The sequence below is a fragment of the Trachurus trachurus genome, assembly GCF_905171665.1.
Source record: "Trachurus trachurus genome assembly, chromosome: 10".
Taxonomy (NCBI): Eukaryota; Metazoa; Chordata; class Actinopteri; order Carangiformes; family Carangidae; genus Trachurus; species Trachurus trachurus.
In genome coordinates, this window is record NC_139894.1 from 4,144,691 (window position 1) to 4,161,061 (window position 16,371).

General features: G+C 40.9%; 1 protein-coding gene across 1 annotated transcript in view; it reads left to right on the forward strand.

Annotated features, from left to right (window-relative positions):
* Positions 1-1,546: 1,546 nt before the first annotated feature.
* Positions 1,547-16,371, forward strand: part of shtn3 (shootin 3) — a gene marked incomplete at both ends in the record, with an annotated part of 54,417 nt that continues 39,592 nt past the window's right edge. The window contains 2 exons of the mRNA XM_083981174.1: positions 1,547-1,624; positions 14,990-15,050. Coding sequence (XP_083837300.1) covers positions 1,547-1,624; positions 14,990-15,050 — 139 coding nt within the window. The remainder of the gene's footprint in view (positions 1,625-14,989; positions 15,051-16,371) is intronic.

Below are 16,371 nucleotides of genomic sequence, written 5' to 3' on the forward strand. Positions count from 1 at the left end.
TTTTCCTTTGTGCTTTTAAATTTTTATTTTCTGGTGGTTTGTGCGAAACAGTTTGTCGCTGTAGGAGTCAGATGTCAATTTTTTTCTTTTTTTTTTTTTCGGGGTTAGATTTTGAATCGTTGCCATAAAACAAAACAAAACAAAAAAAAACAGGTTTTAGGCTGGAGAGGGGCTTGAATTATTTTATTTTTAGAGAGATTCTGTCCATGTGAAATCTGTCTATAATTGCACTCGAAATAAAGTTTTGTCACATTTGGTTTAATCGATGCTGTTTCTTTTATTCTTGCAACATGAGAAGTTGATGGTGAAACTGCTTCATACTGTCCTGTAGTGTCACGTTGAGGCCTCATGGTGGCGCTGTAGGGCAGATATTCACACAGAGACTGTAGAAACGTGTCAAACTCTGACCTTTGCTGATCTGAGTTCAGTGGAGAAAACAAGAAAACTGATGATTTCAGATATGCAAATCAGACTGATTATTAAATTATAAGCCAATTAATGACGGTGTAATTTAAAACTATTGATACTACTGTAATAATATCAGTTATAATAAATGTAATAAGAACAATAATTAGAATTTTAAACTGTGTTTTGAAGTTAATGAACTTATTAATTAATGCGAATATTCTGGCTGTAGGCTACCATTGTTGTTGGTGAGTTCAGTATCTTATATGAACATTATTCCTGAGTCTCTGTGACATATTAGGATGATTTTACGGCCAGTTGCTTTAGATTTCTTTAGTATTGTACCTTTAATTAATCAAATAATATTCATCTGAATTGAATAAACGTGTTTTACTAGAGAAAAACTAGTTGGAAATGCAAAATTAGTAAATATTGTACCTTTGATTAATCAAATAATATTCATCTGAATTAAAGAAACATGTTTTACTAGAGAAACACTATGGAAATTAAGGGGAAATGCAAAATTAGTAAATATTGTGCCTTTAATTAATCAAATAGGACCTAATATTCATCTGAATTGAAGAAACATGTTTTACCTAGAGAAAAACTAGTGGAAATTAAAGGGGAAATGCAAAATTAGTAACAAAATAACTAAGAAAGGTACAAATATTTAACATTTGCTTTTTCTGTTTTGTATTTTCTGTCTGTATAGTTTATATTTCCTATGTTAAGTGCAATCCTTGACTCTCCCATCATCACTTGAACGCACCTTGATTGTTTCTAAAAGGATCTTTTGACTGTAGCTGATGATGATGATGCCTTCAGGGCCAAATCTGCCTGCAGCTGCGGGAAGAGGAGGAAGGGAGAGGAGGAGGGGTCCAGATGATGCTGACAGAGAGGAGGAGGAGGAGGAGGAGGAAGAGGAGGACCCGCCGGCAGCAGCAGCAGCAGCAGCATCGAGCCGCTCTCCATCCCATGTGTTTGGAAGAAGAAGAAATCCAGATGATGGTGGTGGGCTCGGGTCCAAACATGTGCTGCTGAAAGAAGAAAAGGAAGAAGTGTCGCTTTGTTTTCTTTCTAAATCACAGTTTGCATCTGTAAAAAGAAGAGGAAAAAAGAAGAGGAGGAAAGGGTGAAGAAGATGCTTCCCTGCTCATCATCATCATCCTCCTCGGCGCAGATGGAGGGAGGCGAGGAGGAGAGACTCATGCAAACAGAGGTAAAAACCCCACGAACAGCTCCGGTGTTTCAGTTTCATCCCTTTTATTCTGCATTTAGATAAAAAATAATAATTAACATTTAAACCGGAGAGGAGATGATGGTGCGTTCACGGGTTTTTTACGGGACATTTTGCATGGAGCTGATTCGCCGGCCGGCTTCTCTTCTGGTTATTTATTGTAGCTAGACAGACATATAGGCTAATGAAAGCGGCGGACGGACGGACCCCTCCCTAAACCTAAACCTAAACCTCCGGCTGCTCCCGACATTTATTCAGCCGACCGGAGAAGAATAGAGAGAGAAAAAAGAAGAAAAAACAGAATAAATTCACACCTAAGCACCGTTTTCTGTCGGTTGCAGGGTTTTCTTGAAGCTCTTTGTTGTTGTGTGTCAGGTTTATTCTGGTCTCTTATCGTGTCTGAATTGAATTGAAGCTTTTAAACGGACAGTGAACGCCTCATCTGCAGGTTTGAGCTGCTGCTGATGTGGAAGCGGAAATATATATTTTATTTTTTAATATCTATAGGCTATAGGCTATAATCGGTTTTATCCTGAAAACCAAGACTGCATGGTGATGTCCTGTAGAATTTTACCTTGAACGCCCCATTGCAAAGATAGAGGGGATGTGGTGAACCCTGCAGACCCCCCCCCCCCCCCCCCCCCCCCCCCCCAGTGGCAGTGGTAGTAGCTATAATAGTGCCTTATTGCTTTATTAGGAGGGAAGTGAATGCACCATCCAGTTGGTGTTGAGTGGCTCCACCCTTTAACCTCCAAGGACGAACATCAAACCCCTGCACAGTGCAATGAGATGGTTTTACTGCCTTGCTTCATTCATATTCATTAAAGGGATAGTTCAACATTTTGGCAAATTGTCCCATTGCCATAATCCCTATAGTCATAGCAGTAGGTTCGTTACCTTTAATTGTCGGTGCAAGCTATTTTTAGAACGGCGGAGCAGAGCCGTGAGCTGCTCAGAGCTACGCTACGGAGGCTCATTATGGGATTTCTTGGTTTCCCTCATCAAACTCATCAAATACACAATCCAACAACTCCACAACGCTCTGGTGGACAAGTTGTGACCTGCACATTCACCACGCTATGAGACAATAACACAACGTTACCACACAGAGTTGTTTTAGAGGGAATTGCAGAGACTGATGATGAAAAACTGTCCCTGAAGGCAACGTTTTGCATGAATTTCCCTCTAAAACAACTCTGTCTGGTAACGTTGTGTTATTGTCTCATAGCGTGGTGAATGTGCAGGTCACAACTTGTCCACCAGAGCGTTGTGGAGTTGTTGGATTGTGTATTTGATGAGTTTGATGAGGGAAACCAAGAAATCCCATGAGCCTCCGTAGCGTAGCTCTGAGCAGCTCACGGCTCTGCTCCGCCGTTCTAAAAATAGCTTGCACCGACAATTAAAGGTAACGAACCTACTGCTATGGGATTATGGCAGTGGGCCAGTTTGTCGACCTATCCCTTTAAGCTAAACAGGGAATTGAACCCTCAACTTAGTGCCTTGCTTCTCTCATTGACCTACATTTACAGAAATTCACTCTACACATTGCAGTGCATTGGGAATTTAACCTTTTAGCCTCTTGATGCCTTGCTCATGGTCAGTAAGGGACTTGAATCTTTGCCCTTCACAGTAGCCTATTTGTTAGTGCCTTGCTCACCTGCTCTGTGAGGAATAGAACCAGCAACTCTGCCTTTCTCTCTATACCTGCTGAGTCATAATGATGATGTCAAACTGCTGAGTCACCAGTAATCAAACCCTCAACCCTACCAGTGTGTTAGTGCCTTGCTGATGGGGAATTTAACCTTTCAACCTGTTAGTGTCTTGCTCTATAGCCACTGACTATCACAAGTCATTGTTGTTGTGTCCTCGGCTTTCAACCACATTTCATGGTCTTCATTGAGGTAATTGACTGGGCTCAGCTGTGTCGTCATTGACGACCGGCGTCATGTGACCACGATCACAACCTGAGCCGGCTCCATTCACTAAATGAAGACCATGAAATGCAGTCGAAAGCTCATAAATGGACCTTTGAACTTTGGTTATTCTGTTGTATTGATTTAAAAAAAAAAACATCTCCCACAATTCCTTTGGTTTTTACATGGGAGGAAATTTCAATGTCGCTTTAAAAGCTTTTAGGAAACTACACTTCCTGTTTTCCAGAAGCAGTTTATTGATTAATCAATACTATTTTCAGAAGACAAATCAATAAGTGAAGAAAAACACTCAAGTTGAAGCTTTGTAGAGAAACAAATGAAAGGAACCTTAATGATAGACTATTTGCTGCTGTTTGGGCTTCAGCTCCACATCCTGTCATGACGGGGGCTGGTCTCCTCCCCTCTGGTTAAATTATTCAAATAATCTGCTGCTCCAACATTTTTAACACCCAGCTGGTGTTTAAAATAAATACATGAAGTGTGTAAAATGCTTCCTAATCAGGCATAAAACTGTTTCATGGGAGCACAGCTAAGCAGCAAACAATAGGCTACATCACTACTTTAGATTTTTGTGGCTGAAAAAAAGGCAAACTACATGTCAAAGTGTTGTTTCATTTAGTTAAACATGTATTTTCATATTAAATCAGTTTTGTTGTTATTGGCTGCACAGCGATTAAGAAAGGAAAAAGCTTAGGCTAGGCCTACGTACTAATGTCAGTGCGTTAGCATTAAAAAGTTAAGTTCCTCTGGCTGAAAAATTAATGTGTAGAGCAGTGCGAAATAATAAAACAAACAGTATTTAAAGAGCTGTGTAATATTATAACCTTTCATTTAGGTTATTCATTCATTAACCTTAATTACCTTTCTTTAACCAATTATCTTTCTTTTAAATGACTGTCTTCTGCCTGCTGTTTCGGACATCTTCTCCCTACAGGGATAAATAAAGATTTTTAATCAATCAATCAAAAGCCAATAAATCTGCCAGCTGACAGGAGCAGCACAGCAAAAATAGGGACAAAAAAAATAGGCTATCGCGTATTTTTGATTTCTGTGGCTGAAAGAAAAGGAACATCATTTGGTCAAATATATATCTTCATAATTGCAATTTACAGAATTCATTATTGTTGCGCCGCTGCACAGCAACAATTAAGAAAAGGAAAAGGTGTTAGGCTAAAGTTAGCAGATAAAAGCTAAGTTCAGTCTGGGAGCGGGGCCCGGGGCCTGGTCCTCTCCCCATGGCCGAATATTTTAAGGATGTGTTATTATAAAATAATTGTTAGTACACACAGTAGTGCAAAAAATAATCAAGATAATTGTATAAAGAGCTGTCTAACATCATCACATCAAACTTGCATAAACCTGCCAACAGTCGCTAACAGGAGCAGCACAGCTAAGCTAGCTGTAGGAGAGAAAAAATCTACATTTCTGTTCTTTATTTTCTGAATTCTGTGGCTAAAAGAAAAAGCAAATCATTTTGTTGAATATGTATTTTCATAACTGTAATTTACAATGTCCATAGTTCAGTTATGTTGTTGCATCGCTGCATAGCAACAAGGAAAAGCGAAAAAGCCAATGTAGTTTGCTAAGTGTGTTAGCATTGAAATACTAGTGTCTGTTCTGCACAGATCTGACAGCTAAATGGAGGTTTGAGTTTTTATTTAAAGGAAATTGTGCGACCGTGTCTTCTCCTACTCGCTGAGCTACAGCAGCAGCAGCATCACGGGGGAATTGAACCTGTAACCCCGTCCCCGGCCTGGCTGCGTCGTCGGTGAACTCGCTGCCCTCGCTGCGTTCCTCAGGGAGATGTGAGCTGACAGAGTGTGAGGCTGCAGGTAGAGAAGGAGAAAGTGGGCCAAGTGCTTCCTGCTGCTGCTGCTGCTGGAGGAGACGGAGCTGCAGGCTCAGTCCTGCTTGTCCTGTTTGTCCTTTTGCTTTTTAATCTCAGTTTGTCGCAGTTACAACCTCAATGTTCAAGTTTTAACCCTTCACATCCACTTCCTGTCATGCGGTAGGCTACACAGTAGACTGAGGTAGGCTACGTCAAGCGATGCGAGGTCACTGAACACACTCTGAAGTTACCCTCTCATTTATATTTAAATATTATTATAATAAAGGAGGCAATATGTTAAAAAAACACAAACACTGATTGATTAATTTGTTTATTTAAGTGTCATGCACACTAGACAATATAAATACAGACATTCAAAGACTAACGAGTCTACTCATGTGTCCATTGACTTACATTGACTTGAAATTTTCTGCCTTTGAAAAAACAGACAGTTACCCAAACCAATATTGGTAAATCGTCTTACAACATTGGATATAATGTTTTGTGTCTCAGAGTCCATGTTTTTTCAGTAAATCTGGCCAGGACATGGATCTCCTCCTTGAAAAACCAGCTCAACATATCACACTCAACACAACAGCAACTAAAACACTAACTCGTGATTTTGATTACTGCAGTTACTTATGTTACACATTAATTAATTATAATAATAATAATAATAATAATTAATATTGTGTACAGATAAACAGAGGAACTTCACTATATTATGTGATAATAATACAAATTTCCTATAAATATCTTGTGTGGTCCAGGCTGAGGTTTCCTTTAATACTCCATTAGTCAGCTTGGTCTCATTTATTTACCAGTGACTGATGATGACCAGCTGATCCTGGCTTTACAACTGTACAAAGAATCCCTGAATGCATCATTAACCCATTCATGGACCTGTACGGTACCATGCTGCTGCTGCTGCATTTGTCATGTGTTATGACCTTTTTATGTACAGTCGATGGTTATTATGAGTCATCAGAGTGTCAGTTTGAAGCTGCAGGGTGGAGATGTTTCTTCAGGGAGCCTCCACTCACCTGCACCAAAGTCCGTCAGGCCTTCTCTCAATTTTTCCAAAGTCTATTTGTCCAAACCAGAATAAGATAGTACATGAATTAGTTTAAATCTCAAACCTAACTTTGGGATTTCTTGGTTTCCCTCATCAAACTCATCAAATAAGTAAGTAAATACAGAGACTGCTTGATGAAAAACTGTCCCTGAAGGCAACACGCATCAGCGGTTTTGCATGAATTTCCCTCTAAAACAACTCTGTGTGGTAACGTTGTGTTATTATCTCATAGCGTGGTGAATGTGCAGGTCACAACTTGTCCACCAGAGCGTTGTGGAGTTGTTGGATTGTGTATTTGATGAGTTTGATGAGGGAAACCAAGAAATCCCATGAGCCTCCGTAGCGTAGCTCTGAGCAGCTCACGGCTCTGCTCCGCCGTTCTAAAAATAGCTTGCACCGACAATTAAAGGTAACAAACCTACTGCTATGACTATAGGGATTATGGCAATGCGCCAATTTGCCAAAATGTTGAACTATCCCTTTAACGTCACTGCACTCAGGTTCAGTCAGAGGTAAATATTTTAAATGTGAACATGTTTTGCGTCTGATTTTGATGAACCTTCAGTGGTCGTTTACCAACTGGATTTTGGGCTTTTGTGTTTTTCAGTTTTTTTTTTCATTGCATTGCTCCAAAATAACAAAAATACCTTGGACGTCTTCATTATCTATATAAGTTTATAAGTAAGAAGTGGTGGTGCGGTCAGTCTGGACCGCTCTCTCTCTCTTTGTTTACTGTTGCTTTTGCTGCACAGGAGGTCACTGACTGATTCACGAGGTCCAATTACCGTTTTAAATGAGGTGCATGCAGAGGCCAGCGGCTCTGCAGATACTTACTCTGTTAATGGCTGTGGTGGTAACTGGGGGGGGGGGGGGGGGGGGGTCGGCCCTGAAAAAGAAAAAGAGAAGAGGCAGCAACTTCAGGGTCTGCTCAGAAATGAGATGATGTCATTCTTTTGTTAGTTTGAAAGGAGACAGGAGAGGAAAAAACGGACGACTGGGATGAGAGGGATTCACCAGAAAGAGCTCAAATAAGTTATTATCTTCACTCTCAGGGAGAGGAAGCACAGTTTAATAGTGGAGGGGTGGGGGGGTGGGGGGGGTCGGGGATCAACACAGAGATTAACGGTCCCTCAACGGTACAGAAAGCTACTGTATGCTGCTTTTCTACTGAGAGAAACAGGACATTTTGTGTTTCCACCTTAAAAACACAGGACTGCAGTAAAGAGTTCAACTCATTTAAATGGAAATTGGCATCAAATTAAAGCACATGTCAAAGGGATAGTTCACCCAAAAGTGAAATTTCACTCATTATCTCCTCCCCCTCATGTGGACTAAGGGCTGGGAGAAGTTTCAGAGTCCTCCGTGGCTTCTCTGAGTTACAGGGGGTCTCGGCGTAGCAGTGCATGTCCATATAACGGTTGCAAATGGATACCAACTGTCTTCGTAACAAAAAGACACACCAAAAAACATCCACATACCTCCATGCTGCTCGTATGTAATGTCCGTCTTGTATTGAAGCCCCGACATGCGAAATTGTTACGAAAAAAATTTAATAAGTCTATATTTCAAGCTTGTTTGTAGCAGAAGCTTCTCTTCCCGGTTCGTCACAAACAAGCTTAAAATATAGACTTATTTAATTTTTTTCGGGACAATTTCGCATTTCGGGGCTTCAATACAAGACGGACATTACATACGAGCAGCATGGAGGTATTTGGATGTTTTTTGGTGTGTCTTTTTGTTACGAAGACAGTTGGTATCCATTTGCAACCGTTTAATGGACATGCACTGCTACGCCGAGACCCCCTGTAACTCAGAGAAGCCACGGAGGAAATTTCAATTTTGGGTGAACTATCCCTTTAATTACTACTCATATCACATCTCTATGTTTTGTCCACATTGTAGAGAATTTACATCTTTGTGTCTCTGAATACTACAAAACCCACAATCCCAGTGCTGTTTACTATAGACTCTCATTCATAAAGCTCTGTATTTCCATTTGACTCATCATCTCCCTCTTATGTATCATTGCAGTGTAGTTGTGAGTCAGTGTTGTTACACCAACGCCAACGCCTCTACACCTTTTATCGACCTGCTAATGGTCTGTTTCAGGCTCTGGAGGCAGAATAACAACACAACACAGTCAAATCGATCAGGATACAGTTACTGTGGAGAAAATGTATATATGATATCGATCGTGTGTGTATGAATGTGGAGAAATGTCTAACTGTACTGAAGGTGTAGTGAGACACCTGTGACCTTGGAAGACATCGGAAAACTGTTCATTTATAATATATTTACCATATATTTAATAACCCCAAATCTACTGTAGTAATTAAAAATAACAATAGTGAATGTTAAGGCCTAAATTTACTTTCCATCTGTCTGTAGTTCATCATTGTCAGATTGAAATATAAATCTGAGTCAAAGACGTAGTTTGATTTGTGTTTTTTTCTTTTTTGACACCCATCACCCTATGATTTTGGTGTGATGTACCGTCCATATTTTTTTTTGATCCCTCCACCCAATAAGGAGTCAAAAAGAAGTTTGTCCTTGACCAACATCCAACATCCGAACCACAGCTGCTCGTCCCAAATATAGCACAAGGGATACTTAGGAGGACAGATCCAGTGGATGTGAAAATGAGTAGTTATGGCCTTCTTGCCTTTTTTTTTCTTTCTTTCTTTTTTTTTTTTTGTAGGGCAGCCGTCAAGTCAGCAGAAGCAGAGATAGTCCGGGTGTTATCAGAAGTGAAGGGCTGTCGCTGTTATTATTAGGGAGCTGACGGACGGAGAAGGGCAGTGCCGTCCTCAGCAGGGAGGGGGGGGGGGGGGATCAGGCAAAATGAATGTTTGTAATGGAGAAGATGCTGAGCAGGAAATCCACTTGTACCACTGCATTTTCTCTGCTGAGACACCAGACACAAACGTTAGCTGCTAAAATACCCACATTTCAGATCTGTCTGTATCCAGACACAGTTAATACGAATGTGCCTATACTATACTGTAGCAGATACGAAGTACAGAAAAGATAAATTCCATCTTATTCCACATATTTAAGTAAGTATGTTTCACTTTGAGCGGTTAAAAAATTTTGACGGATCATTTCTATGAATTATTAATTCACCATTGAGTTAATAATTCATCATGGTGCCAAACATCCACAAGGTTAAGTGCAGGTGTTTGATGTGTTGAAGCTTGTAGACTGACTCCTGCTCACCTGGGACCTGGATGTCACCTGGTGGAACAAGTAGAGGTGGAGTCATACCAAGTACAGTACAGTATTAATTTAATGACATTGCAAAGTACTGTAGGTCGTTCAGTTTATATTTGAAAAGTTTGACAACTTGTCTACTCCTGAAACTACTCAAACTCCTGATCAGAACTTTGCGCCTGCTGTGACTATGCATGGTATCTCATAAGGAAGCGCTTATTAAGAAATAAAGGAGTAGGCTATAAATGGGTAATATCATCAAAAAGCACAATACCAAAACAGTACAACTGTTATATTTAAAGAAAAAAAAAGTAAAACAGATTGTAAAACAAAACAGATAGTATCTCTGGTATCAGAAAATGCTGTCCAAAGATAATAAACTACTTGTGACTGTGGACAAGAGTGAGCGTGGAAAGTCAAGTTGTCAACTCCGGTTGGCAATATTTTTTTTCGTAGGATGAGTCCGGGAAAGTCCCGCCTTCCCCGCCTCTGATTGGCTGGATGAATTCTCCTTCGATTGACGTCATCTCACAACAGTACTCTAGTAAATTAAAATACACACAACTGAAACATGAAATGTAATCAGATGCCATGGCGTAGCGGTTTGCATTTTCACCTGCGGTGTGGTGAATCCGAGTTCGATCCCCGCTGGTTTCACATTTCAAAAAAATGTAGTTTTTAAATTTATATTCCAAGTTTACATTTTGAGTTTGAGAGAAGTGTAATTGTGCCATTGGTTAGGTTTAGGCAATGAAGAAAGGAGTTGGTTAAGTTTAGTAAAAAGACCAGGTAGGGTGTAGACAGGCCAGATAAGTAGAGAGAGTCCAAATAGATCCAGGCACTTATCACGCTTTGCCGACAGCCTGCGTTTCACAGCCGTTTCACAACAAAAACAAACAACCAATCAGGCGAGAGCCCTTCTAGCCAATCAGAGTCGAAAATGGAGCCCATCTAGCCAATCAGAGGCGGGAACGGCGGGAAAGGCGGGACTTTCCCGGACTCATCCTACGAAAAAAAATATCGCCTCCGGTTGATAGGCTACCAGTAACTGAGTGGTAACCGGGAGGGTCGGGAGGATCCCCGGTGCACCATTAGGAAGTTTTGTCCAATTAATCGTTGCGTGTATCAACAATATTACATTATATTAAACTAGGCGAAACCTCATTGCAGCTTATTTTCTTTCCAGCATAACAAAGTCAGTTTTTCGCAATAAACAGTAAATGTGCGCCACCCCCCTCCTCAAGTGGTACAACCCAACCTGCTGTGTTGCCTAGGTGATACAGCTGGTTCCGGGCGCCGCTCCGCCGTTACCAGGGCGTCGTCAAAGCTCGGCTAGCAACCAAGACAATGCCTAACTACTTTGCCATGAAAACTCGAGTCTTTTTGTAATTATATTTTTCATTGATACATTTTTTCCACTAATTTTTTTGTTTTATTTTTGTTTCGGAGAATACTGAGTCGGTAAGGTAAACTCAAAACTCAAGACTCACGTAGTAACAGCCTATCAGCCTGAGGACTGCTGCGCTCACAAACGGTCAGTGTCGGACAGCTCAGCTCCGGTTAGCTTATATTAGCAGGGATGTGTGTTGAACTTGAAGGTAAGAGACAACAGGCTTTAAAATCTGCTGGTGTTGTGATATTAAACACCGCACTGCTCCACACTGAACCAAAAACAACTAAAGTTACACACTGTCACAGAGACGTTTAAGTTAGTCAACACACACTGGACAGGAGACAGAGAAGCTAACGCTAACTGCTAGGCTGCAGTTACGAGCTAACGTTAATGTAAACAAAGACTGAATTTGTGAAATTTGTTAAAATGAGCCACTAAAACCAAGTTCCTGTCATCATAATCAGCAGTAAAATAACTTCTGAGTTCCCACTGCTCCTGACACAACATAATGTAGAGGTACTAGGCTAAGTAAAGTTATTGATTTTATTTGACAAATTAAGTAATTCAGCAGCATGAATTATTAATTTATGTTAACACATTATTAATGAGATTGTATTTTTAATCCTACATTTATCAGCAACACAAGCTGACTAATATTTTTTCCTTTCATCCTGTAGAGACTCTAGTAAATCATAATGTACATATTAATCCATCCCCTACCTGCATACTTATCTAGTATTTATTATTTATATTGAATAGTGTTGTAGTCAAGACCACCTAACCCGAGACCATTTCCAAGTCCATCACTGTCCCCAGTCCCAGTCCTCATAATAATCATGTGTCTTGATATTTACATTTTTCCAACACATCTAAAAAGAAAAAATGATTTGATCTAAAATCTAAACCATGAACAAAGTTTGGATTGAACAGAAGAACACAGCACACAGGGTATCCGCGGGGTCTTAAAAGGTCTAAAATTTGAAAATCTAAATTTTAGGCCTTAAAATGTCTTAAATTTGATGAATTATTGTGTTCAAGTCTTAAATAATTTTAGACAGGACTTAAATGTTCTTATGCCCACCATGGGCGAGCATTTCACTCGCATTTGCCTCTACATGTGTGAACCAGGAAAATCACAAAAAAGAAATAGCACAACCTGCGATTGGTCAAAAACTACAAATCCCACAATTCTCTGGCCTCAACAATAACAGTAGTTAGTGTAAGTAAGAGAGAGTGGAGCTGTCGGTGAAAAGAGGAAACAACTCCACGTCTGGTCCTGTTCTTGTTGTTCGTTCACACCGTCACCGTTTATTCGTTACGTCCGCGGTGTAAAAGGCCGTGACGCAAAGACGCGATTAGGCGCGAGACGCGGTATACGCGACTTTTTTTTTTTGCGACAATACATGCGATTTTTTTTGGGCGACGGGACCTTCGCGTCTTCGTCTATTTCAACGCTTTTTTTTCGCTCGAGTTTATACGCGCAACCAAACGCGAGATATGCGAGTTAACGCTCGATCGTGACTTTGACTTTTCGCGTCTTCACGAGCTCGCCCATTTTCACTACAACAACAACATCTCTGCTCTCACCAACCATGGTTGAGGTCACAACGCTGCGCTGTAGCTGCTCTGGAAGTCAGAGGACTCGTCTGAGGCCAAACGCCGCCGGCGTTTCTGCTCCGTGACGGCGAGTTCCGGGCTGATGAGCTACAGAGACTTTAGAGTCAAAGAGGAGCAGTGCGTCGCTGTGTCTGACTGTTTGTTTGGATTTAATGAAGAAGCTGCACAGAGTCAGGTGAGCAGAAGCTGCCCCCCCCCCCCCCTCACCATGGAGCCGCTGCTGTCTCACAGCCACCACCGCCCCCTAGAATAAAACACCACCGACCCATAGAATAAAACACCACTAAGCCGTGGATGATGATCGCTGCGTGGCTGAAATGCCGACGGCCAAAACAGCCGCCACCAGGTCACTGAGGCGTGTAGGCAGGAGTGGGCCTGGCCGAATCACTGGCCCGCCCGTCCACGTTTCATAAGAAGAAAAATGTAATTGATTAAATTAAATTAAATTAAATTAACTGCAGTTAATCGTTTTCAATGGGAGTTGTTCTGTGAAATATAAACAAACAAAGCCGACAGATAGCGGATCTCTGTTTAAAACGTTGGTGCAGCGCACTGAGCACACAAGGGAGAGAGGAGGTGAAAAGAGACAATGTTACCTGTTGTAGCTATAATACTGGACTCAGCCATGTAGCACGGTCGCTAAAACACCGAGACCAGTGAGTAATGAGTCAAAAAGCTGCAGACACTGATAACTGATCACTGCCTGAAGAGTTTAAAAGCAGCCTCTAACTTCATGAACGCAGCTCAAACAGACCCGCTGCTTCAGCATGGTGGTGACGCTTTGATAAATACAGCGGATCTGCGCTGGTTTACAGTATCCTCTCTCGTATATTAGCCGGTCGTTACCAGACTGTAAAAAGAAGGTCGCTACTGGAGGTAATTAAAAAAAAAAAAAAAAAAAAAAAAAAGCGCTCCTCGCGGTGGAGCTGAGAACAGCGGAGTTTCCTCTACTACAGCTGATCTGTGATCTGTGGTGAAGACGTACAGAGACCTGCCACAGTGTCACGGTGCATTAATATAAACTTCAACCTCAGAGCTGTCTGTCCTCAGACTGTCCTGACTGTCACTGAACGCCACACAGAGACAACATGGAGCTGTGTGACAGGTTGAGTTTTATTTATCATGATAATTAATACATACTTAGTAACAAGCCTGTAAGTTCAACAAATCAGTAATGCTACTGTAATTTAACTAGCCTAGTTAAATAAAAATATTTAGTTTAATACCATAATATATAGGGGTGACCAAAGGCCAATGTATTTACTTCATGTGTCAAATATTGTGTTGGTCATAATACAGAACAGGTTATGGCTCGTGTCTGTTGATCAAAGAAGTTGAAATTTTACTTTAGGCGTGCTTTAGGCGTGCTCCTTGGGAAAAATGTTATGGTAGAGCCCTCGCTACTGCAAATGCTCAATAAAATGCTCCCGACACTTCATTGTGCTTTATTGAATGTATTTTCAACTACAAACAAGCCTAACACGCAACTTATATATTGCAATCAATTTTTAATTTTGTGACTCCGCATTTCTTTTGTACGTTTTTTATTTGTCATGATAGGTCTTAAATTTCATCCATAATGGTCTTAAAAAGTCTTAAATTTGAGCTGGTGAAACCTGCAGAGACCAGGGCACAGAACCTGCCGAAGTCTCCTCCCACTGTCGACACTAGTGACACCAAGTTGTTACCATGGTTACACAAGCAGATACTGCAGTACAACTATTTAAATTATCTTAAAGTTATTGAATTACATCACATAAACCAAAGTGAGACCGGGACAGAGAGACATTTGTGGTTAAAAAACAAGAAAAAGACATCACTGCTCGACTGAGACCAAGACAAAACCAAGACCTTGAAGATGTGGACTAAAGACCGGTCTGGACGACTACAACACAAATTTTAAAGCTCTACTTTCATTGCTTCGTTGCTCTATGTCTGAACTATCGACCACTCTAACTGGAATATTTATTTTTATTATTTTTTGCATCAATCTTTACATAACATTTCAGTTTCTTTGTTGTCCCTGTTTCCAACTGTGTTAAAGTGTTTAAAGATGAAACCAGAGCTCTGCAACGGCCAATTGTGCAAACCCTGTGTGTGTGTGTGTGTGTGTGTGTGTGTGTGTGTGTGTGTGTGTGTGTGTGTGTGTGTGTGTGTGTGTGTGTGTGTGTGTGTGTGTGTGTGTGTGTGTGTGTGTGTGTGTGTAACAGTACTCTGCTGGTATCGGTGACCTGTTGTGTGTTCAGTCTGTAGTGGAACGTGATCTAACGGCTTCACTCTGTCTCTGCAGTGCAACAGACTGACGGAGGAGCGAGACGAGGCCGAGAGACAACTCAAGCACATCAAGAGAGGTGAGTGCTGCCTCACCCTCACCCCCCTCACCCCTCCTTCACCCCCTTCACCTCCTCCTCAGACTCCTCCATCATCACAGACACCACACAAACAACCCAGACTCAGACATGACACTGTGTCTCTCCGGTTCCACAGCGATGAACTAAAACAACAAGGATGATTCGGGATTATTTAAAGACAGGTTACTAAAGTTAGAGTCTCTTATTTCTCAGGTTAGGTCGACATTTAAACATGAAGGCTGCTCAGTCAGTGTTTTTTCATGTTTAAACTTAGCAGTGATACTGTCTCTAACTATGACAACATGCAAAACAAAGTCGACTTCATGTGTTTCTTATCTAAAGTTACCGTGTTAGGATGATGTGTGTGTTATGCAGCCGTTGTTCTTGGTGATTTCTATTTTATCAGCACCCAGGTCTTATTTAACCTTCCTGTTGTCCTCCTGGGTCAGGGATTGATTGATTGATTGATAGATTGAAGTGTTTATTTCGAATATGAAAATAAAATAATAAAAAAAGAGAATAAGACAAAACATTTAAACATGAGATATAGAATACATATTCGAAAAGGAGTGAGAAGAAGTAAAACTTATAAACTCCCACCCCCTCAAAGGGACAAAGGGAGAGATGGGAGGAAAGAAGGAAGGGAAAAAAGAAAGGTAAGATAGTTGAACAGATTGAGTCAATTGGGTCAAAAAGGAAGGAAGAAGTAAGGAAGGAAGGAAGGAAGGAAAGAAAGAAATATGGAGGGTGGGAACAGATTGGGTCAATTGGAAGAAGAAGTCAGGACGAAGGGAAGGAAGGAAGGGGAAAAGGATTGTGGAAAGAAAGAAGGGAGAAAGGAAGGAAGGAAGGAAGGGAACAGATTGGATCAATTTGACCGAGAAGGACAACAAGAGGGTTAAACGGTTTGGTCAGTAATTAAAAGCACTGTACACATTAGCCATGGGCATTTCAAGTAATTTTCTAACCGAGTAACCTAACCTGGTCTTACTAAAGTAACCGATTACTTTAATAAAAATAGAATGACTCATAAATGCAGTTTTTTTTTTTCAGTCATTAGCGGTGCTTATTTATTAGTCCTCACTACATGTTGGCGACTCCGCTCCTCTCCGCTTCGCATCGTCTCAGGAAATAACTGGGAAGGTTTCAGGATGTTTGTATTTTCTAACAGAAAGCTCCCTACGGCTTCACCCCGAGGGAACAACCACACATTCTGGTCAGAGGTTTGAAAGTTTGAGGCGTGATCTAAAAATGCTTTTACACAGCAACAAACCACGTTGTTTGATCCGAAACTGTTTAACGCTACGAAAAACCCGAACCA